Consider the following 26891-nt stretch of genomic DNA (forward strand, 5'->3'; position numbering starts at 1 on the left):
AATACATTTTAAAAACTGCTGTATTATCAAGATGGTGTTTCAAATTGGTGGAGAAAAGGTAGATTTTTCAATAAAATGTACTGGCATTGGCATTTTCTGGGGAAAAAATAGGTTGGTCTTACCTTGTTTTATACATCAAAATAAAAAATACATTGGTCAAAGATTAAGTATTTTAGGAGCCAGGTATGATGGCTCGTGCCTGTAATCTCAGCTACTCAGGTGGCTGAAGTGGGAGGATCACTTGAGGCTAGGTGTTTGAGACCAGTCTAGGCAACATAGCATCCCTTAAAAAATAAAAATAAAAATAGCTGGGCCGGATGGCTGAGGTGGGAGGATCACTCGAGCCCAGCAGTTTGAGGCCACAGTAAGCTATGATCCTGCCTGTGAAGAGCCACTACATTCCAGCCTGGGCAACATCGAGAGACCCTCATCTCTAAAAGGAAGGGGGGGAATCTTTAAAAAAAAATCTTTGAGTGGGGAAGGGCTTTCAAAGTATAATACAAAACTTTAGAAGTCATAAAAGACTGATAATTTTAACAATGCAAAAGAAATTTTAATCATCCATGGCAAAAAAATAAAAATAAAACTAGTCAACTAGAGAAAAATACATATTTGCAACATGTCATGAACAACAGCCAATTTCCTTCATATGTAAAGAGCTTCTGTAAGAAAAGACTGTCATAAACCATAGAAAAATGGGCAAAGGATATGAATCGCAATTTTGCAGAAATGAAATGGAAATGGCTCATAAGCATATGAAGGATGGTCAGCTCCATTTTTACTGAGGAACATGCAAATTCAACTTAATGAGATTTTTTTTCTTCCATCAAATTGGCAAAGATAAGTTTCATAACTTTCATTCATTGATGCGACTTCCATGGATGGTCCTTAAGCAATATTTATCAAATATATAAAATACACACCATCAATTTCAGAATTCACACACTTCTAAGAATATATCCCTCAAACTGTACTCTCATATGAAATGCTGTGTGTGGAAAGCTATTCATTGTGGCATCATTTTTAGTATGAATGTGTGGGAAATAAAAACTATCAGCTAGGCCTGTGTCACTAAATGATGGACGGCCTCTCCATCACTGACTTTGCAGCCAATAAAAAATAACAAAGGCTCCATTCATTCATGTCTATTTACCGAGTGCCACTAACCCTGGGGACAAATCCACAGACCATAAGTCATGCCCTGGTGAGAAGGAGACAACAAACACATAAGTCAAATGCGGAGGGAAGTGCCAAGGAAACAGGATGACAGGAAACAGGATTTTGAGGCTGCTGCAGCCTCAAACAGGGCCATCAGGATGGACTTGCTGAGACTTTTGAGCAAAGGCTGGGATCAGAAAGGACCAGGAGGCTGTGCCTGTGCTAGAGCAGGGGGAAGCAGCAGGAGAGAGGGGAGACAGGGTCAGGAGATGAAGAGGTGAGGGCAGATCCAGCAGGACCGCCAGGATTCCTGGAGGGTGAGCCTGCACGCAGCCACATGGTCCTATTTTCATATTTTAAAAGCACGCCTGTGGCTGCTGTGCTCAGAGCAGACTGAAGGGTTCAGGGGATGAAAGTGGGGAGACCAGACAGAGGCCTTTGCAATAATCCAGGCAGATATGATGGTGGCAGGGAAGGTCCATTGGTCCCTCCCTCTGCTGCAGGATGGTCTACAAGATACGTTGTTAAATAAAAAAAGCAAGATGTGGAACAGTGTTTCGTAAACTAGCACTCATAAGACACAGCACACACACCTACTTATGCTTCATTGAGTATAGAATCTATTGTGAAGATCACTTCAAAATGAGATATTGCTGCTTCCTGGAAGGAGAACTGGGTGGCTTGTGGAAGGGCACAGCACGGAAATTGACCTTTTCATTTATATCTTTTTGCACCTTTTGGATTTTGGACTCTGTACATAGAGTATATTGCTTATTAAAAATTAAATTACTTATTTTTTTAAAGTACCTTAAATATTTGAGAAAGGAAAATATTTGCACATAGGAGATACAGAGGATTATTCAAAATTTTTTGTTTGTAAAGAATTCCTTGACAGGTGGTAGCTCACGCCTGTAATCCCAATACTTTGGGATTTGAGTTTAGGAGTTTGAGACCTGCCTGGACAACACGGGGAGACCCTGTCTGTACTTTAAATTTATATTAAATAAATTTTATATTAAAAAAATTCCTAAAACCTAACAGGAAAATGTACAAAGGCCATAAACAGAGGAGGAAATACAAATGGCCAGTGAACAAAGACACACACTCTCATCAGGAACTAAATGACAAGATGCCATTTTGAGCTGACAAGTTGACAAAAATTAAAACATTTTAAAGTCAAGGACGGGCCGGGCACGGTGGCTTGCCTGTAATCCCAGCACTTTGGTCAGCCATTGCACTCCGGCCTGGGCAACAGAGTGAGACTTGGTCTCAAAAAAAAAAAAAGAAAAAATAAATAAATTAAGTCAAGGTGGGAACTCTGTGGAAATGAAGCTTCTGAAGCTGTCCGGGAAGAGAAGCGGCCCCTGGTCAGGCCGAGAACCCCACAGCAGCAGCCCTGTCTTCAGCCCCAGCTCACTGCTAGGCGAGGCTGCTCCTACAGCCCCGGGCCTCCCAAAAATCCAGACGCAAACCGCGCGACCTCTGCGTTCGCTTCCCGGTTTAAGTTTCCCAGTAAAGAGGAACCTCAAACGCTCTGCCCCTGGTCGGGGCCCAGCGTCCAAACCCAGCCTGGGCAGGGCCGGCTCCTCCAGGGTCCTCGGCCACCTGGGGGCCACAGGCGTCTCCCCGGTCCGTATCCAGAGCCTGCTTCTCAGGAGAACGCTGGCTCTGGGGCCAGCCCTAACCCACGAGGCCTCCTCTCGACCATATCTGCAAAGGCCCTATTTCCAAATAAGGTCGCATTCCTGGGTACCGGGCGGACACGAACCCGGGGCCCGCGCATCCCAGCGTCGCCGCCGCCAACCTCCGGCACCGCGCCGGCCCGCGCGGAGTCTCCCATCCATCATCCGCGAGGATTTCCCTTTGGAGTCTCGCTCTGTCGCCCAGGCTGGAGTGCAATGGCGCAATCTCGGCTCACTGCAACCTCCGCCTCCGTGGTTCAAGCGATTCTCCTGCCTCAGCCTCCGAGCAGCTGGGATTACAGGCTCGTGCCACCACGCTCAGATAATTTTTGTAGAGACGGGGGTTTCACCAGGTTGGCCAGGATGGTCTCGAACTCCTGACCTCAGGTGATCCACCCGTCTCGGCCTACCCAAAGTGCTGGGATTACAGGCCTGAACCACCGCGCCCGGCCAGATTTCCCTTTTAAACGTGAAGGCACCTCCATGCGCATCGCGAGCCTGACGTCCACGCGGCGCCCACCTGCGGGCGCGCCTGCACCGGGCGTCACCTGCCCGGCTGCCCCCGCGCCCGGCTCGGCGCAGCTCTGTGCGCTGTCGCCCTCCGGCCAGCAGGGGGCGTCGCCCGCCAGCCCCGGGCAGCGGCCGCTTTCCCCGGAAGTCCCGCCTCTGCCGGAAGTCGTGCGACCACGCGTCTCGAAAGATGGCGGCGTCCAGGAGAACGGGAGAGGCCGGCCCGGGCTGCTCCCAGGGACGCGTGGTCCGCATGAAGCGCAGAGGCGGGCGCGGGCCGCGCCGCAGTCCTGGTGGCGGTGGGGAGAAGGCCCTGAAGAGGCTCAAGCTAGCAGTGGAGGAGTTCGTGCACGCGACTTCGGAGGGCGAGGCTCCCGGGGGTTGCGAGGGGCGCGGCGCCCCGGTGAGCTTTCGCCCGGGAGGGAGGAAAAGCCGCAAGGAACTAAGGAAGGAGAAGCGGCACCTGCGGAAAGCACGCCGGCTGCAGAGGACGGCGGGCCTCGACCAGGGTCCCATCCCGGGAGGCCGAAGCAGAGCCGAAGAAGCGAGCGGTCCCCGGCGGGACACGGAGGAGCGCGCCCGCCCAGCCCCTAGTCGGGACCCCTCGCCTCCCAAGAAGCCGCGGCCGTCCCTGGTCAAGGCCAAGGCCACGGCCCCCACCGCAAAGACCAGACCCTCCGCAGCCGCCTCCGCCGCTGCCCGGAAACGGGCGCTTCTAGCGGCCAACGAGGAGGAGGACCGAGAGATCCGAAAGCTGGAGCGTTGTCTCGGCTTGAACAAGCGCAAAAAGAAGGACGGCAGCAGCTCTGTGCCGCTGAGCTTTGCACGCGACGGTCTTGACTATATTCTGGGAGCCCTGGAGTCTGGGAAAAATAGCGGCTTGTACGACAGCAGTGGTGAGGAGGAGGAAGATGCCGGACAGACACTCCCCGAAAGTGACTTAGAGAGTGACTCCCAGGACGAAAGTGAGGAGGAGGAGGAGCAGGAGGACGTAGAAAAGGAAAAGAAGGCGCAGGAAGCAGAAGCAGAAGCGCAGAGCGAGGACGACGACGAGGATACAGAACAGGAACAGGGGCAAGAAAAGGGAAAGGGAGCGCAGGAGAAAAGGAGGGGGAAGAGAGTCCGTTTTGCAGAAGATGAAGAAAAGAGTGAAAATTCCTCGGAGGACGGTGACATAACGGATAAGGTATCGTGTGAACACTCTCTAGGCCCTCTGGGATTTCCTTTAAAATAACGGGGCAGGGAATGGGGCGTGAGGCAGGAATGACACAGACTTGGTGTCTTGATAATGGTTTCAGCTGAATGTGAGTAAATCGAGTACGTTACTCTATTCGGTCTTCTTTCATGTTTTTAAATTTTCATAATGTAAAGTTTAGGAGAAAAGCAATATAGAGACATTTTTATCCCGAGGACTTAAGGGCCATTTCCACAGTGCAGCATCTTCATTCTGTGTTTACCATCCCAGGTCTCTAACCCTGTTAACCCCACCTCATCTGCTCAGGCCTCTTTCAAGTATCCGAGGACATCCGCCGTGCCCGACTTTTAGAGTGAATTTTCTAAAACCCGAAGCTAATTTACAGCACTCCCTTAAATAAAGTCCAACACTGAATTAAAGATAAAGTTCACGCCTGTAATCCCAGCACTTTGGGAGGCTGAGGCGGGGCAGATCATTTGAGGTCAGGTGTTTGAGACCAGCCTGGCTAACGTGGTGAAACCCCGTCATTACTAAAAATACAAAAAATAGCCGGGCGTGGTGGCAGGCGCCTGTAATGCCAGCTACTTAGGAGGCTGAGGCTTGAAACAGGGAGGCAGAGGTTGCAGTGAGCCGAGATCGTGCCACTGCACTCCAGCCTGGGCGAGATAACGAGACTCTGTTTCAAAGAAAAAAAATAATAAAGTTCAGAATCTAGGACGTAGCAATCAAGGCCTTCATGGGCTGTCATCTTGCATGTTTTATCTCAGCTTTGCTTTGCATGTAGCTCATGGTTGGAGGCAGCTGTGTGGAATTGCCTGCATTTCCTTCTTCCCACATCGCACTAGTTCTATGTATATAAATACTCAGCTTCTATGTATACGAATATTCTTTGTTGAACCAGGTTTAAACTACCTAGCAGTGAGGATCGTGCCTTGCAAATGTTTGTGTGCTTAATTATTTGCAACCACCGCCACCCTCCTTGATAATTTAGGAAATAGCAGTGAGTTGGTTTTGATTTTTTTTGAGACTGAGTCTCGCACTGTCGCTTAGGCTGGAGTGCACTGGCGCAAGCTCCGCTCACTGCAAGCTCCGCCTCCCAGATTCACGCCATTCTCCTGCCTCAGCCTCCCAAGTAGCTGGGTCTATAGGCGCCCGCCACCATGCCCGGCTAATTTTTTGTATTTTCAGTAGAGATGGGGTTTCACTGTGTTAGCCAGGATGGTCTTGGTCTCCTGACCTCGTGATCCGCCCGCCTCAGCCTCCCAAAATGCTGGGATTACAGACATGAGCCACCGTGCCCGGCCGGTTTTGATTTTTATCATATAAACTTAGATATTACTTTTAAACAAGTTTGAAATTATTTTTAGGGCACTTTTCCTCCAAAACTAGCAGTATGTTTAATTTAGGTGTTTATATGCTATGGTGCCTGCAGTAAATTAAGGCCGAGCAAAAGCGCAGTAGATAGGGCTTTGTTGGAGTTGAGCAGATACCAGAGGTGCACAGCTGGGTCTGAAGAGCTCCAGGGGGGAAAACGAGATGATGAAATGTATTATTAATAGCATTAATGGAAATAATGACAGGCACAGCCTAGTGAGTGGAATGTTTACCCATATACTAAGCACTCAGTAAATCTGATGTATTTAAGCAGCAATGATCAGTAGCAGCTTCCACCAGTTCTTGGGAATTTAATATTAAATGCACATATGGCAAAGAAAAAAAAACAGGATTTGGTCAGTGTACATTTTTTGTAATTTATTTCTCTTTTCAAGCAGAGTCTTTGTGGAAGTGGTGAAAAGTACATCCCACCTCATGTGAGGCAAGCTGAGGAGACAGTGGACTTCAAGAAAAAGGAAGAACTAGAAAGGCTGAAGAAACATGTAAAAGGTCTACTTAACAGGTGACCTTGCAGTATTGTTACACTGTATCACTTAAAGAGGTTGTCTGTTTTCTAAAATGTAGTAATTATCCCAGCAATTCAAATGGAAGTGATGGGGGATGGGGACAGTCGATTAGATCCTTTCTGTTCTTGTCTTGATGCACCGAGACCCATGAGACCCATACCTCGAGCAGGAGAGGATACCCGACTGTTGGCTACTTTGAATCCCTTCAGGGTTTGAGAGCAGCCCAAATGCTCACATTGTTATTCTGAGAAGCAGGTAGGCAAGGGGCAGAGGTTCTTCGTCCATCTAAGGACAGTGTTGGAAGGACTGGCCTATGTCCCCTCTCTGCAGAAACACATTCACCTGGTCTTCCATCCCCCTTACTCATTGCTCATGTCTGCATTTTGTCGTTACCCACTTTGAGAACAGAACATTTAAAAAACTGGAAACCATACAGGTGGGGCTTTGTCAGTTATGCGTGCCCATCAGCTCTTTGGTTTTGAGGGTGCGTGTGTGCATGTGATTCTGTGTAGGTTTTTTTTGTTTTGCTTTGTTTTGTTTTTTTGAGATGGAGTTTTTGCTCTTGCTGCACTGGCTGGAGTGCAATGGTGCGATCTCGGCTCACCGCAACCTCTGCCTCCACCTCCCGGGTTCAAGCAATTCTCCTCCCTCAGCCTCCTGAGTAGCTGGGATTACAGGCAAGCGCCACCACGCCAACTAGTTTTGTATTTTTAGTAGAGACAGGGTTTCTCCATGTAGGTCAGGCTGGTCTCAAACTCCCGACCTCGGGTGATCCGCCTGCCTCGGCCTCCCAAAGTGCTGGGATTACAGGCATGAGTCACCGCGCCGGGGCAATTCTGTGTAGTTTTATCACATGAAGATTCGAGTCACCACCACTGCAATTGAGATAAAACTCACCATCATCTCTCCCTTGCTGCCCCTCCGTGGCCTTACCCACCCCCTTCCCCCTTGTATTGCTTTTTGTTTCCTATTATGCTGGGAATTTACTATAAACCTCTCTTTTAATGTTGAGTTCAGTATTAGCACAGGTGCGCAGTGAATAACCTTCCACATACATGTAAATGTAGTCTTCCCCCACTACCCGTTCAAACAGAGCAGCCTTTTCTAGTGTTAGGAACTAAGAATTTTTGTGCCACCCAAGAAATAAAACGTTAGCATTTTTTCTAACAACACGTCCTAAGGCTGGACCCTGCCTATGGGATATCAGGTCAGGATATTCAGGGGAGTATCCTCAGGTATGTGTCTGTAGACTTAATCCAGGGTATGCCTCAGTGTGGCCACATTTCATCTTGCGAAGGCAGCAATTACATTGTTTTGGGATTCCAGAATATTATGTGGTTATGAATAATATATGCTGGGTTATTGGGGCAACATAAGAATAGTTAAGGGGTCAAAAGTATACATAAAAATAGAATACATTGTTGGTATGGATAACTCTTTAATTTTTTAAAATTGAACTGAAAATTCCTAATTGGAGACATCGTTGCTCTCTGTCTTTACAATTCTCTGCAGGTTGAGTGAACCCAACATGGCTTCCATCAGTGGGCAGCTGGAGGAGCTGTACATGGCCCACAGCAGAAAGGACATGAATGACACCCTGACCTCTGCCCTCATGGGTGCATGCGTCACTGCCTCGGCCATGCCCAGCAGACTGATGATGGAGCATGTTCTCTTAGTCAGCATCCTTCACCACACAGTTGGAATCGAGGTACAGTTGTACCTTTTCTCCAGGCTGTCACTAGTGTCTCATGGTGATTATTTTAATGATAGGCTTGATAAGTGCATAATTGTGTGCTGTGGGTGGTTCTTGTGTTAATTCCTTTTTGTTCTGAATAAATACTACATTGTCTATGTCATGCAGTTGTAAAGAGCATTCAGGAAGTACTTGATTTTGCTTAACTTTGCTTTTTTGTTTTGTCCTTTTTTTTTGAGACAGGGTCTCTCTCTGTTGTCTAGGCTGGAGTGCAGTGGCATGATCACAGCTGCAGGCTCAAGTGATCCTCCCACCTCATCCTCCAGAGTAGCTGGGCCTGCAGGCGCACACCACCGGGCCTGGCTAATTGTTTTGGCGGGAGCAGAAGTTGAGTCTCAGTCTGTTGCCCAGGCTGGTGTCAAATTCCTGGGCTCCAGTGATCCTCCTGCCTTGGCGTCCCAAAGTGCTGGGATTACAGGCAGGAGCTGCCGTGCCCAGCCCTGCTCTGTCCAGCCTAGCGTGTCTTTTATGTTAGTTAATTTTCTTCTCGACTGACATCTCAGACGTGCCTTTATTTCCTTTGCATGTCTCCCTTAACACTGATTTATTTCAGATGTTTGGAAGATAATGGTTGGTGTGGTCTCACTACTGAGGTGTTGGTATTGATGGGAGATGTGAGAGCACTGGGGCGTGGAGCTGCCTGGACATGTTCAGGGAGGCCTGGTGCCCTTTCTGTGTCGTGGCCCTTTCTCATCAGTGAAGTGGGCTTTTGTCGGGATTGAACTGAACAGTGTACAGAAAGCATCTGGCACCCGACAGCTGCTAAGTAAATGTCTGCCCCACCCCGACATCCCTTTCGTATTATTCTTGCTCCACGACCCTGGTGGTTAAAGTCAGCGAGTCTCTTTGGTGATAGCCCTGGTTCCACAGTCACTGCCCTCTTCTGGGCCTATTCTCTCTTATTTGAATACAGGAAAGTCACAACCCTCCCAGTCAATATCCCAGTTCCCGCAAGGTAGCTGATTTCAGATGTGTCGAAGGAAATCCGTCCAATTAAAGGAGATTGTTTTGAGGTTGGTGAACAAATGGATGGTTGGGTCAGTGAGGCTTAGTTTTCCCACGATGCAGTATTTACATGCAAATGCGGTGTTTAACCCATTTGGATCTTTAAATGATACAGTCTCTTTTGATGGTGGTTCTCTTAGTTTTTTGCCTTCTGACAGCTCTACTCCAAAAAATAGGCCACAGCAGTACAGCATCCCTAAAAGTCTAATTCCCTGGTGTGCGTTTATATACTTTTGTCTCCTCCTCACCTTTGATCCCAGAGCGTCCCGGTGAGATCAGGGCAGACATTTACTGAAGCCTGCTTTGCAGTGCAGCAGGCAAAGCCACTGAAGCGCTACGTGAAATTCCCGAGATCACGTGTCTTGTTAAAAGTACACAGGACTTGTTTTCTGGGCTCCTAGGCCGCATGTTTCTGCTGCAATGCTAGTCACATTCATTTCATTTTTATACTACTTTCTCTCAATTATAATCTTAACAGTTATTTAGAGTCTTACCGAGTAGGGCTCTCCAAAGCTTGCTTTAAGATGCACAGATTTGCCAAAATGAATTAGCCTTCTTGTCACTGGCGCTTCTGTGCTGAAGGCGGTGTGGGGTGGGTGGAGACGCTGCCTGAGTGCAGAACATGCTGTACTGCACGCGGTCTGTATCACTTAGATGAGCTTGTGCCTCCGAGTCTTTCTGTGTCCAGTTGTTAAGGTCAACGAGTTAGTTAATGTAATAGGCATAGGAAAGAGCTGCCCACAGTAAGCGCTCATTGAAGGCTCATTATTTATGTACAGAAGGAGATTTTCGGGTTGAAATTCTGCTCTTCCTCTGGCTGGCTTTTCCTACTACTGCAGGTTTCTTTGCTGTTGCTGAATAATGTTCTGATCCCCGTTTTTCCATGTCTGGCAGTAGTCGCATGGTGGCAGCTTTTTGAAAGGCCTGTGGGGCATTAGGAAGCTGAGGGCCGGAGAGAGGGGCACAGGCCTGAGCGTCTGAGTGCGGGACTCTTCTCAGCTACATGGGTCATCTCAGATATGAAAATTTGCACCAGCTGCTTTGGGAACCCTCTTGTTGTTTATTTTTTATTTCTAAGAGCTGTCCTCATTTTCATGTATGAGAAGGTGGGAGTCTCTTTTCTTGTCATTACAAAGTGATGGAATCACTGGGTGCCATTCCTGGGCCCTGTGATTACCATAATCAGGGCCATTCTGTGACTTTCTTGGTACCTCCCTCTCCTCCTAGAGGACACTGGTATGCTTCAGCTGATTTAATCATCGGAATGATCTTGGTACAGGCAGTATATCAGTGAGTTACAGGAAAAGCCATAGACCCTGACCATCCACAGCACATCAGGAATTTACTTGATTGGAAAACATGAGATTATTGGGCCTACTTTCATTTAAACCTTTGCTAATTGCATGAAGGACAATGAAATGACTTGTTTCGAAGGGAAGTCATTACAGTACTTTAGTTAATGACATCCACGGAGACTTCTGCCAGCGTGTGATGAGCTTTCAGGGTGCTGGCTTCATTCAGCTGCTTTCAGTGCTGTACCAAGAAAAACATTCTGTGTTAAAGACCGTGGTGTCCGCTGCTGAATTGCTCCTGTAAGTCCTTTAAAACTCAAAAACCCAATCTATGTAGATTGGTGTTAAAATTTCCACGTCAGAATTAACATACAGGATGTACTTGAATAACTTTACCAACGTGAATTTTACTTATATTCTTAAATGTTGTGGTGTTGTATTTTATTTTGAAGACGTTAAATGGAACTTCAGATTTAGAATTTTGAGAAATTTTGATGTAATATACACAATTGAAAACATACGGCCGGGCGCGGTGGCTCACGCCTGTAATCCCAGCACTTTGGGAGGCCGAGGCGGGTGGATCATGAGGTCAGGAGATTGAGACCATCCTGGCTAACATGGTGAAACCCCATTTCTACTAAAAATACAAGAAATTAGCCAGGCGTGGTGGTGGGCGCCTGTAGTCCCAGCTACTCAGGAGGCTGAGGCAGGAGAATGGCGTGAACCCAGCAGGCGGAGCTTGCAGTGAGCCAAGATCACGCCACTGCACTCCAGCCTGGGCGACAGAGCAAGACTCCGTCTCAAGAAAAAAAAAGAAAAAAGAAAAAGAAAACATACTTGAATATGTTTTATGCCTGAATTTGTATTGATGTCTGCAGAATTCTAATTTACTTTTAAAAATTATATTTGAATATAACATGGTAGCCATAATAGAATATGTCTTCCAGTTTATCTTCATTGAAGGGGCTTGAATTGGAAACTGCAGGTTGGCTTGGTTAACTCTCAGGTCTTCAAAAACTGAAGTGTATATCCGGTCCATCAGAGCTGGCCTCCAAGAGGTCACCGTGGCCTCCTGCCAGTCTGTTGCCTTTCTCTGGATTCTTCTAGCGTTGATTTTTTTGCAGTCCAGCAATGATGTCTGTGTACTTCCCCAGTACACTCAAGCCTGTCTGGTGGATCTCAGGCTTGCCTGCGATTTTCACTGACACCCTTACATCTCCATCCAGTCCTGTCTGGATGGCCCCTGTTGAAGCTTAACAACCCCTGAGCTGGTTTTGTCCAGCCCCACTAGCTTGCTGCCCCTCACATAGTTCCTGGTTACCCAGACCAGAAACCCGGGAGTCACAGACCCGTCAGCTTTTACAGCCGGTGTCATGCACTGCCATGCGTTGCTGTGTTACCCAGGCCCTTCATCCCTGGTCCAGCGCAGCTGCGTTATTTAGGCCATCGTCTCCTGGCTGGGCTGTGGGGGTCACTCTGTGTCACCACCATGTCCCTGCTTCCACCTTCTCCCTCCAGTCCCAGCTTAAGTTGAGATTTGAGAGAAAATGACGACACGATAGTGTTGCCAGCAAGATTGAAAACAACTGTTTCTGCCTTCAAGTTTCATTATCTCTGTTTTCCACAGTGAAACAACAGGGTTCCAGGAACTTGCTGAAGACCACACAGACCCACATGCAGGTCTTCTCCTTCAGTCCACAGTTAAGGAATTTGGGATAAAATGTACCAGAACAGCACAAGGAAAACACTTAGGCCTTTTTTAGCTCCACCAGGCCTGGCAGTTCCTGGCCCCAGTTCCACCCCTTAGAGCAGTGTCTGGTTTACCTGCTGGTCCCCATCAGGACCCGGTGCCCCTCAAACCACTGGCTGAGCCAAGTGAGTGTATTCACAAGCTACCTTAGTGCCAGAGACTCAGCCCTGGGAAAGTAGGGCGTCTCCTCCATGCCATCTGGAGCCCCCAGAGATTATTAAGTACCTGTCTATTTGGCAACCTCTGATATTCAGAATGTGTTGCGTTTATCTGTTTTAGAAATCACTTGTATTGCTTCCTTGTAAGAAATGAATTTGGGGTAAAAATCTGCAAAAAAAATCTTTTAAGAAATGAGTATTGTTAGATAGTGGAACTTTTTTTTTTTTTTTTACACAGAGTCTTGCTCTGTCTCCCAGGCTGGAGTACAGTGGCACAATCTCAGCTCACTGCAACCTCCGCCTCCTGGGTTCAAGCGATTCTCCTGCCTCAGCCTCCCAAGTAGCTGGGATTACAAGCACCTGCCACCACGCCTGGCTAATTTTTTGTATTTTTAGTAGACATGGGGTTTCACTGTGTTAGCCAGGATGGTCTTGATCTCCTGACCTTGTGATCCACCCACCTCAGCCTCCCAAAAGTGCTGGGATTACAGGCACACACCACCACGCCCAGCTAATTTTTTTTTGTATTTTTAGTAGACACGGGGTTTCACCGTGTTAGCCAGGATGGTCTTGATATTTCCTGACCTTGTGATCCGCCCACCTCCACCTCCTAAATTGCTGGGATTACAGGTGTGAGCCACCACGCCCGGCCGGTAGTGGAACATTTTGAGAGACATAGGTGTGTTTTTAACATCATTTTTAACAGTTTTGTTTTTCAAAGGAGCCAGAACGGCTGCTGGCCAAACAATGCCCCTTCGATGTTGATTTTAACAAGAGGAAGGTGCCCTTGCGTCCAGGCTGGGGCACTCTTGTCGGCTGCTCTGGGTTGCCGAGGGATGTCTTGTTGGAATGCCCTGCCTTGTGGACACTTTGTTAATTTAGAAAGTACCAGTTCTGTGTGTTGAAGGAGAAAGGAAGGTTTCTAGGAATAACATAATGATCTTTTTTCTGTGTGGTTCTTTCAGGTCGGTGCCCACTTTCTGGAGGCGGTGGTGAGGAAGTTCGATGCCGTCTATCAACATGGAAGCGAAGGGAAAGAGTGTGACAACCTGTTCACCGTCATTGCCCATTTATACAACTTCCACGTGGTACAGTCTCTCCTCATCTTCGACATTTTGAAAAAACTGATTGGAACTTTCACCGAAAAAGATATTGAACTGATCTTGTTAATGCTGAAAAACGTGGGTTTTTCATTGAGGAAAGATGATGCTTTATCACTTAAGGAACTGATCACTGAAGCCCAGACCAAAGCCAGTGGGGCAGGCAGCGAGTTTCAGGACCAGACCAGGGTACGCGTGCGACGCTTGATCTGCTTCCTAAGTCCCTAAAGCTCACAAACTGGCCAGAACCTAAAAATCAGTATCTGGGGTAAATATTACACTTGCTTTCCTAGTGTTTTCTGTTCCTTCTGTCTCATCCCATTTTGTGGCTTTAATATGTGAATGGACCTTATTCCTTTACTAAGAACTCAGAAAAATATTTTATGAATTTAAAAATTGATTTATTTAATATTCATCCATTCAAAAAATACTTACGGAGGAGGACACAGGACATGGGGCTCTAGGGTCAGCCTGGGTTGGACTTTGGGCTCTGCCACTTGACAGCAGCGTAACCTGGGTCTTCTGAGCCTCAGTTTCCCCCTCTGCAAAACAGGGACTGATCACAGCTCCCACCTTGTGTGCTGTTCAGATGATGAGATGCGTGGAACCGTGTGTTCCTGGGAAGCCATTTGGGGAAGAACCCGAAAAGGGTTAGTTTGAGAGCCTCGAGGGGGTGTCACACGAGAAAAAGGCAGAGTCCGGGTCTCTGGCCCCTTGTTAATTACTGCAGGGAATTGAGGGTTTTATCCTAGAGGCATCTGAAGGGTCCCAGGAGGTGAATGACAGGTTAGAGTTTTCCTTCTGATGGTCACTTTGACTCCAAGGCAGAAAGAGGCATGAGGTGGTCAAAGTTGGGAGGAGTTCTGCCAGAGCTGGGGAGTAGGTGGTGGCTAATGTCGGGATCATAGCAGCGAGCGTGGACACGGGCGTCAGAAGTGACCAGACCTCATGTGGATTGAGTTGAAGGGAAGGAGGGCTCAGGGTCACCCATCAGGGGCACAGGGGACCGTGCAGGAGGAGGTGGGGATTTAGAAAGACAGGCACCTCCGTTTTTGAAAGACTGGGTTAGCTGTGAACAGAGCAGGCTGAAGGGATTCAGGGCTGCTCTCGTAGAGGGGGTCCTGGGAGCCATGGAAGTGGGTGGACTTGCCTGGCAGCAGGTGGGCTGTGAAGAGGACCTTCAGGTTAAGGAGCACTGACATTTAGCTGCAGGCAGGAGGGAGAGCTGGCAGGTGAGAAGGAAATGAGGATGGTCCCAGGAGCTGGGGAACCCTAGTGTCCCCAGGAAGAATTCACGCCCGTGTGGGATGCCGAGGACCAGCAAGAGGAGGAAGGGATTTGCGTTTTGGGCTGAATTGTGATGGCGGTCCTGACTGGCTTTTCCTGGTCCTCAGAGAAGCCTGTCTGAAGAGGAGGGAGCTGGAGAAGGGAATGGGAGCAGCGGGTTCAATGGTGGTTTCAAATGGAGAAGAGACAGAAAGTACAGTAGTGGCCGCCTAGGGCTGGGGAGCTGGCTGGGGAGTTGGGGAAATGGGGAATGGTTGTTAATGGGCTGGGAGTTTCTCTTCTGGGGTGATGAGAAAGTTCTGAAATTGATTGTGGTGATAGTTGCACAACTCTGAAAGTATTAAAAGCCACATAGTTATATACCTCACATGAGTGAGTTTTATGGTATGTGAATTCTGTATCAATAAGAAGTTGACATTTGGGGACATCTCAGAGGGTATGTGGGAATTCTTTGTGCTGTTCTTGCAGCTTTTCTGTAAGTATGACATTACTTCCAGTTTTAAAGTTAAAAAAATTACAAGGCCGGTGGTAGGAGAGAGGATGTCCAGAGCAGGTCGCCGGGGGCCAGGGTGGGAGCAGGAGCGCAGTAGGGGCTGGGGCGGCCGAGGAGGCGTGGACGGTGCAGAAGGGTGAGGTGTGTGGTGAGCAGAAGGGAAAAGTGAGATCTCTGGGGAGTTTGGGTTCCCACTTGACGTTGGGGGACACATTTCTATTTTGAAGTATTATGTAGCCCTGAGTAAGCGGCTGAGACTAGTTTAGACCGTCTCTACCTAAAGGCAGTCCTGACTTTGTATTGTGGCAGTGGCGGCCACGTGCATCAGGTGTGGTAGATTTCTTGCCAACTTGAATGGGCCGTTTAGACTGTTTGAAATGATGGACTTTCAATTTTTTCATTTTTCTTGAAGATTCGGTTTATGCTAGAGACGATGTTGGCTCTGAAGAACAATGACATGCGCAAAATTCCAGGCTATGACCCTGAGCCTGTGGAGAAGCTGAGGAAACTGCAGAGAGCTTTGGTGAGTCAAGGAACTTTCAATTCTGCTTTGCTCAGAGCTTGAGCAATGAGCCTGTCCGCATGAGCCTGTCATGAAAATCAAGAAATAGTCAGACCTGCAAGTCAGGGTGGTGTCTGGTGAGTGAGAGTGCTCAGAGGCAGAATGAACGCGGCTCAGTTTTCCTCGGGGGCTCCCCTAGTGGTCTGGGCGCGCTCCTGCAGAATGTCTGTGCGTGGGGAAGCCCACGTCGGGCGAGCGTCCTCTTTGCCTCATCCCGGGCGCTAAACTTGGGCTGCACCATTGGATCATCCGATGCTTTCAGAGAAGGCCAAGTCCCCACCCGGACCAAGGAAATCGAGATGACGTAGGTCCTTTGACTCTCTCTGACATGCAGCCAGGATGGAGACCGGGCAGCCTCCCTGTCGGAGTGAGTCTTTCAGCCTCCGTCATCTCAAGTCCAAATCTTCGTTGACCCAGGCTCTTCCAGGCATGTGCTCAACTGCCACGGAGCCTGAGGCAGCTCTGTCACTCTCCCTGTTGGGACAGCTTTCCAAACACAGCTGTTTGGGGTGATGGACTCTCAAACACAAAACACTGAGTTTACCGCTAGTTTTGGCATTTTTCCAAACAGGCTAACCGTCCCAATTGCCAGTGACCCATTCCAGTATTCATGCACCAAAAGTGTCATGGTCAAAAACAAAAAGCCACCAGTGATGGAAGGACGGAATATGAACCAATTAAAAGCATTTCATTAGCTCTTCTCTCTTCATCAGGTCCGCAACGCCAGCTCAGGTTCTGAGACTCAGCTTCGCGTCTCCTGGGACAGCGTCTTGAATGCGGAGCAGACGGGTCGCTGGTGGATTGTGGGGTCCGCCTGGAGTGGGGCCCCAATGTTCGACAACAGTCACCATACACACCTGCAGAAGCAGCTTGCGGGGACGGTAGGGACACCCATGCTCAAGGCTGGCAGGCAGTGGCACCCTGCCGTGTGGTGTGTGGTCCCAGCTTTACCTGGAGCAGCTCTCTCAATGTTCTTGAATGGTCACTGAAATGTACAAGGTTTATTTGGAGGCCTTATAGAAATTGCTATTAATATTACCTTGTGATATAATTATTCCATTTCTGTTGTATCTTTTTATTGGACTTTAAAAGATCTAAAAGTTGAATGGCACGGGGCAGGGGAGTACATGAGGACCTGAACACTCATGAGGCAGGAGCCCGTTGCTGAGACCCCTCAGGCTGCCCCCCTGGGCTGTGCATTCTAGGCTACAGGCTGTGGATTTCACATTGTGGAAATTCAAGTCCATTTTTCATCCAGACTTCCCTCGTTATCCCCTCATGTCCTTCCCTGTCCCAGATTCTGTGTCACTCATGGTGGTCACGGTTCCCCAGGCTCTGCCAGTGACTGCTTCTGTTTTTTTCATTGTCACTTGCCCTGAGGTTGGACCGCGGCTGAGAAGCCTCCCACATGAGTGTTTCCTCCCCCAGCGGCTGTGGCTTCACTGTGTGTTCCCCTTGCACAGAGGGGCATTGCCCGAGAGTGGACTTGGTGCCGACGCTCATCCGTCCACATAGACCTCACAGTTCTATTCAGTGACACTGAAGTACAGTATGGCATCTCTCGGGAAGCAGTTTGCATGGAGACATACGTATGATTTGTCCATTCATCGTACTTCCAGGTCAGCTCAAAGATGCTAGAACTTGCCCGGAAGCAGAGGATGAACACGGACATCCGGAGAAACATATTCTGCACAATAATGACAAGTGAAGATTTTTTGGATGCTTTTGAAAAGCTTCTGAAGTAAGCATTTGTGTGCACATTTTGACCTATTAATGAGATGTTGTAAAATAAGTAAGTTGATTTCCTTTTTGAGTTTTGGGCGACTGAGTCTGATGCTGCTTAGGGAGGACTGGGCTGTTCTTGTGACCATCCACTCACGCTGTTGGATTTGTGCATCTCTGGGTTAGCCATCTTGTTCCTATTAATTTGCCTCTAGTAGTTCCTCATCACAACATTTTATGATTATATATCATAAGATTGGGGGTTTGGGGTTTTTTTTTTTTTTGAGACAGGGTCTTGCCATGTTGCTCAGGCTGGAGACTGGGGAGTTTTGACTGAAAGTATCAGATAGCCTTGTCAGTGGCTGTTGGTTGTCATGAATTGCTTAAAAATACATAAATCTTCATAATAAAGCTATTCTGATTCTTCATTTAAAACTTCCTGGTATAGTTTCTGTAATTAGTTGTAATCAGATTTTAAAGATCCTATAATCCCAGCTACTCAGAAGGCTGAGACAGGAGGATCACTTTAGCCCAGGAGTTCAAGACCAGCCTGGGCAACATACTGAGACCCCATCTCATTTAAAAAAAAAAATTTAAATGTACCTGTGTAGTTTTATGAAGTACTTCTAAACAGTGTAATGTTAATACATATTCTTTTATTTGTTTCAAACTAGGATGAAATACAGGGAGAACATGGTTCTTTTTAGGATTCTGATAATTAGGGTTTTATTTTCTAAACTGGGGTGCCTAGTTGAAGTGGAAGTCCTGGGCTTCCTTTGCCTCTCTGTGGCCTTGCTGTTTTGCTGAAAACATCCCGTCCCCCTAGTTACCCTTTGTCTCTTAAAGGGCTCTTTTGAGGAGAGCTCTTACTCTCTAGTCAGCGGGTCTAGCTTATCCTTTGTACTCGGAAGGACTTCTTGTATTCTTCCTCTGGTTGACTTCATGTTTTGAAAATGTTGGCCTATCAAACTACGTGTATTAAACAATAGTTTTTCCCATTGTTATTCATCAAAATCGTGAGTTATGAATCTGAGCTTTTAATCAACATGAATTGATAATCAGCACAGCCAGAACTCAGTTGGTTCTTTGGGCTGCCTGCGCCGCCTTCACCTGAGTGCTCTCCGTGGGGCTGTGCTGTTTGCAGCGGAGCTGGTGCTTCTCTCCTGAGGTACAGAGTGTCTGCCTCTGTGCAGAGGTGGCAGCCTCAGCCATATTCAGATCTCACCAGAAACTGGAAGCAGCCCACATGCCCCTCAGTTGGGGAAAGGATAAATCATGAGACGCCGTCTAAGGGATACTCACTACTTAGCATCATGAGGGGCAAACTCCCAAGGCCCCAACAGCACGGCGACTCTTGAGTGTATTCTGCCGTGCAGGAAGCCACCCTGCTCCAAATCTACGTGACAGAGGCAGAGGCAAAACTAGAGGGACAGAAGCAGATCAGCAGTGTCCCACGGCAAGGGTGGCTCACAGCCCCAGTTCTCGCGGGTGATGGCGAGTTCTGTTTCGGCATTGCCGGTGGTGACCTGACTATATGGGCTTATCCACACTCACAGGACTCTACACTACAAAGGATAGGTTTTACTGTGTGTGAGCTCTAACTCAAGTTTTACAAATGACGGCGGGCACTGTGGCTCGTGCCTGTAATCCCAGCACTTTGGGAGGCCAAGGTGAGCAGATCACCTGAGGTCAGGAGTTTGAGAGCAGCCTGGCCAACATGGCGAAACCCCATCTCTACTAAAAATACAAAAATTAGCTGGGGGTGGTGGTGGCACCTGTAATCCTAGCTACTCGGGAGGCTGAAGCACAAGAATTGCCTGAACCTGAGAGGTGAAGGTTGTAGTGAGCCAAGGTCACATCACTGCACTCCAGCCTGAGTGACAGAGCAAGACTGTCTCAAAAAAAAAAAAAGAAAACAAAATGTGAAGTCATTACCATAGCAGGAACCAGCTCTAAGGGCACACAAGATTGAGTCAGTTTATTGTCAGCCGGGCACAGCTGTTGACTTTTGCAGCTGGCAGGGGACCCTAGATGGTCTTGTCTCCTCTGACATTTTGCCACATTGTAGGAGAAGCTGAGGACCAGAGAGGTTGTGACGGCTCTGGGCATCTAGGTGGTGTCTGTCGCTGCCGCTGCCTCCACCTCCTTTACGTGGCTCGCCTCTAACCAGACCCTTCCAGGCGGAAAGGTGTTCCCCTGAAAGGTATCAGCCATTAAACTTTAGAAGTGGAGTGATGTTCCAGTCATTGCTGTTCTGTTTTCTAGGCTTGGACTCAAGGATCAGCAGGAGAGAGAAATCATTCACGTTCTCATTGATTGCTGCCTTCAAGAGAAAACTTACAATCCCTTCTATGCTTTCCTGGCTAGCAAATTCTGTGAATATGAAAGGAGATTTCAGGTAGCTTAGTGCGGAGGCACCAGTTACATCCACTCTACTGTTTTTTCTACACATGCTGCCTGGCTCAACCCACCTACCTTCAAAGGAGTTCCTCAAGTCAGGAGGCCCCTGACATCCCTGTCGCCTGGTCCACGCTGGCTGCCAGGCCACGTTCACTGGGAGCGGAAGTGGGAGGACTAGAGGGGAGTGTCAAGGGTCCACTGTGTCCTCGTGTCGCCTGCATCTGCCACAGATGCAGGCAGTGTGGCCAGGCCAGCAGGAGCACCTCATCGGTTTACAGCACACCAGTCTGTTCTGATGCCCCTCGCTGTGGCCTTTTCCTTAGAATGTTCTGTTGGTATCTGCTGATTTGGGGGGAAAAACTGCACCAGAAAGAGATTCTTGTGAAGCTGTTTGGGACTATGCTCTATAGGAAAGAGCAGTGAGAACACCACTAAAAGTCTTGGTGTTTAGAATATTAAAAATAAGATAATAAGAAAATAACTTTAGGTTATGTTCTTAGTGATGTATTGTAATAATTTGTGGCCGTTTACCTTTTTTCTCCTTTTGACTATGATACTAGATGACTTTCCAGTTCAGCATATGGGACAAATTTCGGGACTTGGAAAACTTGCCAGCTATGAATTTCTCTAATTTGGTTCATCTGGTGGCCCACTTGTTGAAGACAAAATCGCTTTCCCTTTCCATCTTAAAGGTTTGTGTAACATGTGAAAATATCGAAAGCAATGGGAATGGGAGTGTAATTGTTTACATCAGGTCCTGTTTTACCAGCGTATTTTCTTCGATTCTGATTCATCTGGAAAGTGCTCGCGTTATCCTAGCCAGCACAGAAAACCGCCAGACTAACATGCGCTACAAATTGATCTGGTAAATGAAGGCACTGCTGCAGTTCTTTTGCTAATCTGAATGAAACCGTTTTGGAGTTTGAGGTTAATTTGCTGGTCCTAATTATAAAATCCTGAACTGGTCACTGTTAGTGAGGAGAAAGGTGGACGAAGTAGGGCCTGGTCTCCATAGAGGTGAGGTGAGTTTGCTCACTTTGATGTGAGATGTTTTAAAACTGTAGGCTTTCTCCTGCCCTGCTGTGTTTTGTGACTTTGCAGTGGACCATGAAACACAGACATCTTTTTTTTTTTTTCCCTAAGATGGAGTGTTGCTCTGTCGCCTAGGCTGGAGTGCAATGGTGCGATCTCTGCAACCTCTGCCTCCCGGATTCAAGCAATTCTCTTGCCTCAGCCTCCCAAGTAGCTGGGATTACAGGCTCATGCCACCACGCCCAGCTAATTTTTGTATTTTTAGTAGAGACGGGATTTCACCATGTTGGCCAGGCTGGTCTGGAACTCCTGACCTTGTGATCTGCTCTCCTTAGCCTCCCAAAGTGCTAATATTACAGGCGTGAGCCACTGTGCCTGGCTGAAACCTAGACATCTTATGAGATGGAGTTGGGGTTCGACGTGGGCCTGTAAGGCTTGGATGGTGGGACCAGCAGACTCTGAATAGCCTAAAAAAATTTGGAGCGCCTGGGGGGCAAAGGGAAGTGAAAAGCAGAGATAGTTGAGGGTCGTTGACTGCAGTGGCCCAGACCCACAAGACAGCCGCAGCCGCAACTTCCTGTGTGTTTCTGTGTGTCCTGTGCAGTTCATCAGCATGCCCGCTCCAGTTCACCCTGCATCCCTTGCTGTGTGATGTCCAGGTTTGGCCACTGTACTGAAAATGAGGGCGCCAAGCCTTACGCCAAATCCTGACAACTGGAATAACTTAGCTCATGGAGGAGGCGTTCCTCTCTCTCCGCCCCCCTGCCTTGCCTCTCGCTCGCCCAGGCATCGCACTCATCCTGGAACAGCATGGATGCTACCACCGATGAGCGGGAGAGCGTGGCAGGAGCACACCCTCAGGTGTAGAGCTTTAGAGATGCCCCCCGCCCCCCCGGGCTGCTCTCATTCCGAGTTTCTCTGTGTTTCTGCCATGCTTTTGTTGTCTCGCCGCGTCCTCGGGTCTGCAAGTGCCTGTGATGGTGTTTGGCTGCGGACCTCCCTGTGGGTGGCATTCCATTCACCATGCGTTTAGTCCCCTCCTCTAGCTCGCTGACATTCAGCTAACATTGCAGTGGGTCCACGGTGGCACCCGTGAGTCTGTTCTGGGTAGCATCCTACTGTATACGTATGCCTCAGTTTACATATTTATTTATCCTACTGATCCGTGTTTAAGTTATTTCTGATTTTTTGATAGTTTTCTAGGAGAGAGATTATATATGGATTAGTCTTCTAGAAGTAAAGTTTATATATATATAGTTTTAATTAGGCGATGGGTACTTTTGGGAATGGAGGTATCTTATGGTTCGGTTCTAGATACTGAATTTCTGATTCATAAGGTGTATGCCGCGGGAGTTCCACGTACACTGCTGAGTTGTTCTCAATGGTGGCTGTGGCCGGCCACACCTCTGCCAGCAGTGTGTAGGGATTCCCAAGGCCCACATCCTTGCCAACAGGTGTTCATTTCTTAGCTCTGGAAATAGCTTCTTAAATCAGGGGTAGAGTGGGGAAAGGGGGAGGTTAATTTTTACTCTAACTAACTATATTTATAGATCGTTGAAAAAGTTGGCTAAATCAGTGTAACTTTATTTTTCTCTATGTCCTGACCATTAGGTAGTTGAATTCAGTGAATTGGACAAACCCAGAGTCCATTTTTTACGAAAAGTATTAAGTATCCTATTAGTGGAAACAGAAGTTGAAGACCTCAGTTTAATTTTCACAAGGTATGTGCCCCACCCTTTCTGATGAGACATGGAAGAGAAATGAAGAGACTGTTTTCACTTGTGTTGATTTAGAAACACAAGGTTGTACTATATGTGTAGCTTAATCTTTTCGGTTTTATTTTTAAGCTAATATGCATTAGATCTGGGGAACAGAAACTTGTCTACTAGCAAACTAACAATGATTGTTAATAATAAAATATGTTAAGAAGTTCTTAATTGAGAATTCTATTTTTAAAAGAAACTGGTTATGTCTCACTCTGCGAGATACCCAGGATTGAGTCTAGGAGAGGCCAGCTCAGCCCTGACATGTGTTTATACAATTCCTTTCCAGAGTATCTGACAACCCAAAGCTGGGGATGTTACGTGAGGGTTTGAAGCTTTTCATCAGCCACTTCTTGCTAAAGAACGCACAGGCCCACAGAAGCGCCCACGAAGCCAACATGCTGAGAGAGAGAGCTGACCTTGCAACAAAGTGTCTGCAAGGAAAAGCTTCCCTGAGAATGTAGTCAGGGAAAGGAGGAGGGCAGGTGGCCCTTTGACTGTAAAATGTCCTTTGTAAACCCAAAGGCTTATTCTGTTGCCTGCGTGTGAACATTTGGTAGAGCTATATCATTGTCTGTTAATGTATTATATTTTGAGAGAATTTTTTGATTTAAGGTTTTATTGTTTGTAGTTCAAGCCATTTTCAAATAACTATATCTTGAGGGTGAGAGGAGAAGCAGGGAGGGAAAAGGGGTCAGGCACACTGGACAGGGTTCTCTAAGCAGTGAGGTTAGTGTGTGTGATTGTCTTAAAAATTTTTAATAGATATGGCCGAGCGTGATGGCTCACCCCTGTAATCCCAGCACTTTGCGAGGCCAAGGCGGGCGGATCACTTGAGGCCAGGAATTTAAAACCAGCCTGGGCAAAACCCTGTCTCTACTAAAAATACAAAAATTAGCCAGGCATGATGGCACATGCTGGTAATAGCAGCTACTGAGGCGGCTGAGGCACAAGAATTGCTTGAACCTTGGAAGTAGAGGCCGCAGTGAGCCAAGATTATACCACTGTCCTCCAGCCTGGGCTGGACAGTGAGACTGTCAAAAAAAAAAATAATAGATAAAATAGGCCACTAGAGGGTGCAGTTATAAAGAAATTGATGAGGTTTTTACCTTTTTAAAATATTGGTTAAAAGTTCAAAAACCATCCCTTAAATGTGATTCTTTTTTTGAGACGGAGTCTTGCTCTGTCACCCAGGGTGGAGTGCAGTGTCCTGTAATCTCAGCTCACTGCAACCTCCACCTCCCGGTTTCAAGCGATTCTCCTGCCTCAGCCTCCCTAATAGCTGGGACTACAGGCGCACGCCACCACGCCTGGCTAATTTTTTTATTTTAGTAGAGGTGGGTTTCACCATGTTGGCAAGGCTGGTCTTGAACTCCTGACCTCAGGTGATCCACCCACCTCGGCCTCCCAAAGTGCTGGGATTACAGGCGTGAGCCACCGCGCCCAGCTTAAATGTGATTCTTGATACTGTTTTAAGTATTTGGGTTGCAGTTGAACTTTGGCAAAGTCCGTCGACATAAGCCCTGTGGCTGTGGCCTTATGTACACTATAATGCAGACAGGTGCTTTTCATCATTCATGTAACATTCTCACACAGTTGAGGGTATTCATCTCCTCACCAGTTCCAAATTGTAAATGTACTTTCTTAAACAATTCTGAGGTCACCAAACAGTAGTTATTTGACTGTTAATAGGTGCTACTTGCTTGCAAGGATTTGGAGATGTAAACATGAAGAAAATATAGTTACTGCCTGCAAAGAATTAAGATTTATCTAGTGAGAGAAACAAACACACCCCACTCACTAAGTATGGAAAACTGATTCTAGGAGGAAGCAGAAATGTCCCTTAGATACCAGCGTGTATTGCAGATGCCCAAATGTTTATTGTTTTCTCAGCCCTTCAATTTTGCTTTCCTCTCTCAAATGCTACAGACTCGATTTAAATCTTACCTTTGATTGTTGAAAAAAGTCACTAAGATGTGAATACAGAATAGACATTGAGAAGTTATATATGTCCGAAACTCATCTGTCCAGCTGTCACTGTCCTCTTCAGAGTGGTCATGTTGGGCAGATGGGCACAGGTGCTGGTGATGCCACTCCTGTGCAAAACGCCCTGTTTGTGGCGCTTTCAGATATTATTTATTTATTTTTTAAGAGAGAGACAGGCTCTCTCTGTCACCCAGGCCGGAGTGCAGTGGCACGATCATAGTTACGCAGCATCAAATTCCTGGAACGAAGCAATCCTTTTGCCTCAGCCTCGCGGCTAGCTAGGACCACAAGCAGTAGAGACAAGATCTCCATATGTTATACAGGCTGGGCTTGAACTCCTGGCCTCAAGTGATCCTCTTGCCTTGGCCTCCCAAACACAGGGATTATAGGTGTGAGCCCCCGTGCCTGGCCTCAAATTTTATTTTAGCTCGACCCTATGGCAATTTGTGTTTGGAAATCGTGATGTGAAGTCATCAGTATCTGTGCATATCCCTAAACTAATGGTTTAAGCTTTGAAGCACGTGCAAGCAACATGAACAACTGAATGCAGAAAGTAACTGCGGAAGCAGCACAGAGACTGTCATCCCTACAGACTTCCTAACCCTGCATTCAGCAACATCATTCGACCTGAGGCCAGATTCAAACCCTATGTCTTCTCGCAGGTTCTGAATTTAGAGGACAAATAAGGTGACAGGTACTAAGAGAAGAGTGAATTAAGTGCAAGTCTTCCCTTTGTTAAGGAGCTTTTTAACAAGAGTGTCTGCTGGGTGGTGACTGGGATGTGACAGATCAGTTCTGCTGGATGTGTAGCTTGATAGTGAAATAAGGATCTTGGGCTAAGGTATAAATCAACACACTGCTTCCTTCCTCAAGAAGGTCTTAATATGAAGAAAAAAATGTCAGTTGAACTAAATTGTGCTTCACACAGCGGTTGATTTGCATTCTGATGCAAGCCCCTGACCTCACAGACCAAGAGGATCCCTGGCCGCCTGTGAATGGCCCACATTTGAGTAGCATGTAAGTGATGTGAATAGGAATTAATTATGGATACAGCTACTAAGATTGGGAAAAATGATCACGACAGTGGTACTACCTAATTTCATTATGTACGCAGTAACCCTTGTTTGAGGTAGAGAATTGAAGCTGATTTTTCTGCAGAAGATGAATTTCTATAAACAAGCCCATTTTTATATTTTATTATTAAAACAAAAATACCTCTATTTGCTATATAGTATATTTATGACTTAAATTATTAGCTATGGTTTGCATTTAGTATATGGCAGATTGCCTGTGAGTCTGTTCATTTTAACAACATATGGGGCTGGGCACGGTGGCTCGCGCCTGTAATCCCAGCACTTTGGGAGGTTGAGGCGGGCAGATCACTTGAGGTCAGGAGTTCGAGTCCAGCCTGGCCAACATGGCAAAACCCCGTCTCTACTAAAAATATAAAAATTAGCTGGGCATGGTGGCAGACACCTGTAATCCCAGCTACTCGAGAGGCTGAGGCAGGAGAATCGCTTGAACCTGGGAAGCGGATGTTGCAGTGAGCGGAGATCATGCCATTGCACTCCAGCCTGGGAACAAGAGTGAAACTCGCAAAAACAGAAACAAAAACCCAACATATATGGGCTGTTAAGATAGTAATTGTAACTTAGTATAAATAGTAAATGAGTACATCTTGATTAAAAGCTATGAATTCAGAATTGCTTTTAAATATATAGGGGGTTTTTTGAAATTTATTACAGTGCAATTGAAAATACACTTAAAATACTGCAGGATGCTTAGTGCTCAGTGTTACGTATGAACTTGTGGACTTTACAGTGCAGGTTGAGAACTGCTAATGTATAGAATGACTAAACAGCTGTCTTTCAGGGAATCTCATTTTTAAAGGTATAAGGAACAAACTTTAATGTATTGAAATGTATAAATAAAATTCATTTTTTATATTTTGTTTAGAGTAACAGTGAATGTTTATTTTGAAAGACCAGCTTGGCCGGGCACGGTGGCTCACACCTGTAATGCCAGCACTTTGGGAGGCTGAGGCGGGTGGATCACCTGAGGTCAGGAGTTCGAGACCAGCCTGACCAACATTGCGAAAACCCTGTCTCTACTAAAAATACAAAAATTAGCCAGGTGTAGTGG

General features: G+C 47.1%; 1 protein-coding gene across 3 annotated transcripts; it reads left to right on the forward strand.

Annotated features, from left to right (window-relative positions):
- The first annotated feature begins 3508 nt into the window (after positions 1-3508).
- NOM1 (nucleolar protein with MIF4G domain 1) lies at positions 3509-26698 on the forward strand. Of its 3 annotated transcripts, none has more exons than XM_055269727.2 (11): positions 3509-4536; positions 6318-6442; positions 7959-8154; positions 13370-13693; positions 15697-15807; positions 16560-16727; positions 17466-17587; positions 19834-19966; positions 20529-20660; positions 22612-22721; positions 23053-26698. In XM_055269727.2, the coding sequence occupies exons 1-11, from the start codon at positions 3541-3543 to the stop codon at positions 23225-23227; spliced, it is 2592 nt and encodes an 863-aa protein (XP_055125702.1). In that variant the 5' UTR covers positions 3509-3540; the 3' UTR covers positions 23228-26698. The 3 variants fall into 3 exon arrangements, with proteins under 3 accessions (XP_055125702.1, XP_055125701.1, XP_063497832.1); XM_055269726.2 differs by having other exon boundaries at positions 3515-4536; positions 6315-6442; XM_063641762.1 differs by having other exon boundaries at positions 3521-4536; positions 13370-13492.
- Positions 26699-26891: the final 193 nt, after the last annotated feature.

Source organism: Symphalangus syndactylus, chromosome 6, assembly GCF_028878055.3.
Source record: "Symphalangus syndactylus isolate Jambi chromosome 6, NHGRI_mSymSyn1-v2.1_pri, whole genome shotgun sequence".
Taxonomy (NCBI): Eukaryota; Metazoa; Chordata; class Mammalia; order Primates; family Hylobatidae; genus Symphalangus; species Symphalangus syndactylus.

Excerpts from the sequence above, each read along its gene's own strand:
- NOM1 (XM_055269726.2), top strand. The coding sequence starts at position 3,541 with ATGGCGGCGTCCAGGAGAACGGGAGAGGCCGGCCCGGGCTGCTCCCAG. Across the intron at positions 8,155-13,369 it reads ACCACACAGTTGGAATCGAG|GTCGGTGCCCACTTTCTGGA; the intron begins GTACAGTTGTAC and ends TGGTTCTTTCAG. Across the intron at positions 19,967-20,528 it reads AATATGAAAGGAGATTTCAG|ATGACTTTCCAGTTCAGCAT; the intron begins GTAGCTTAGTGC and ends CTATGATACTAG.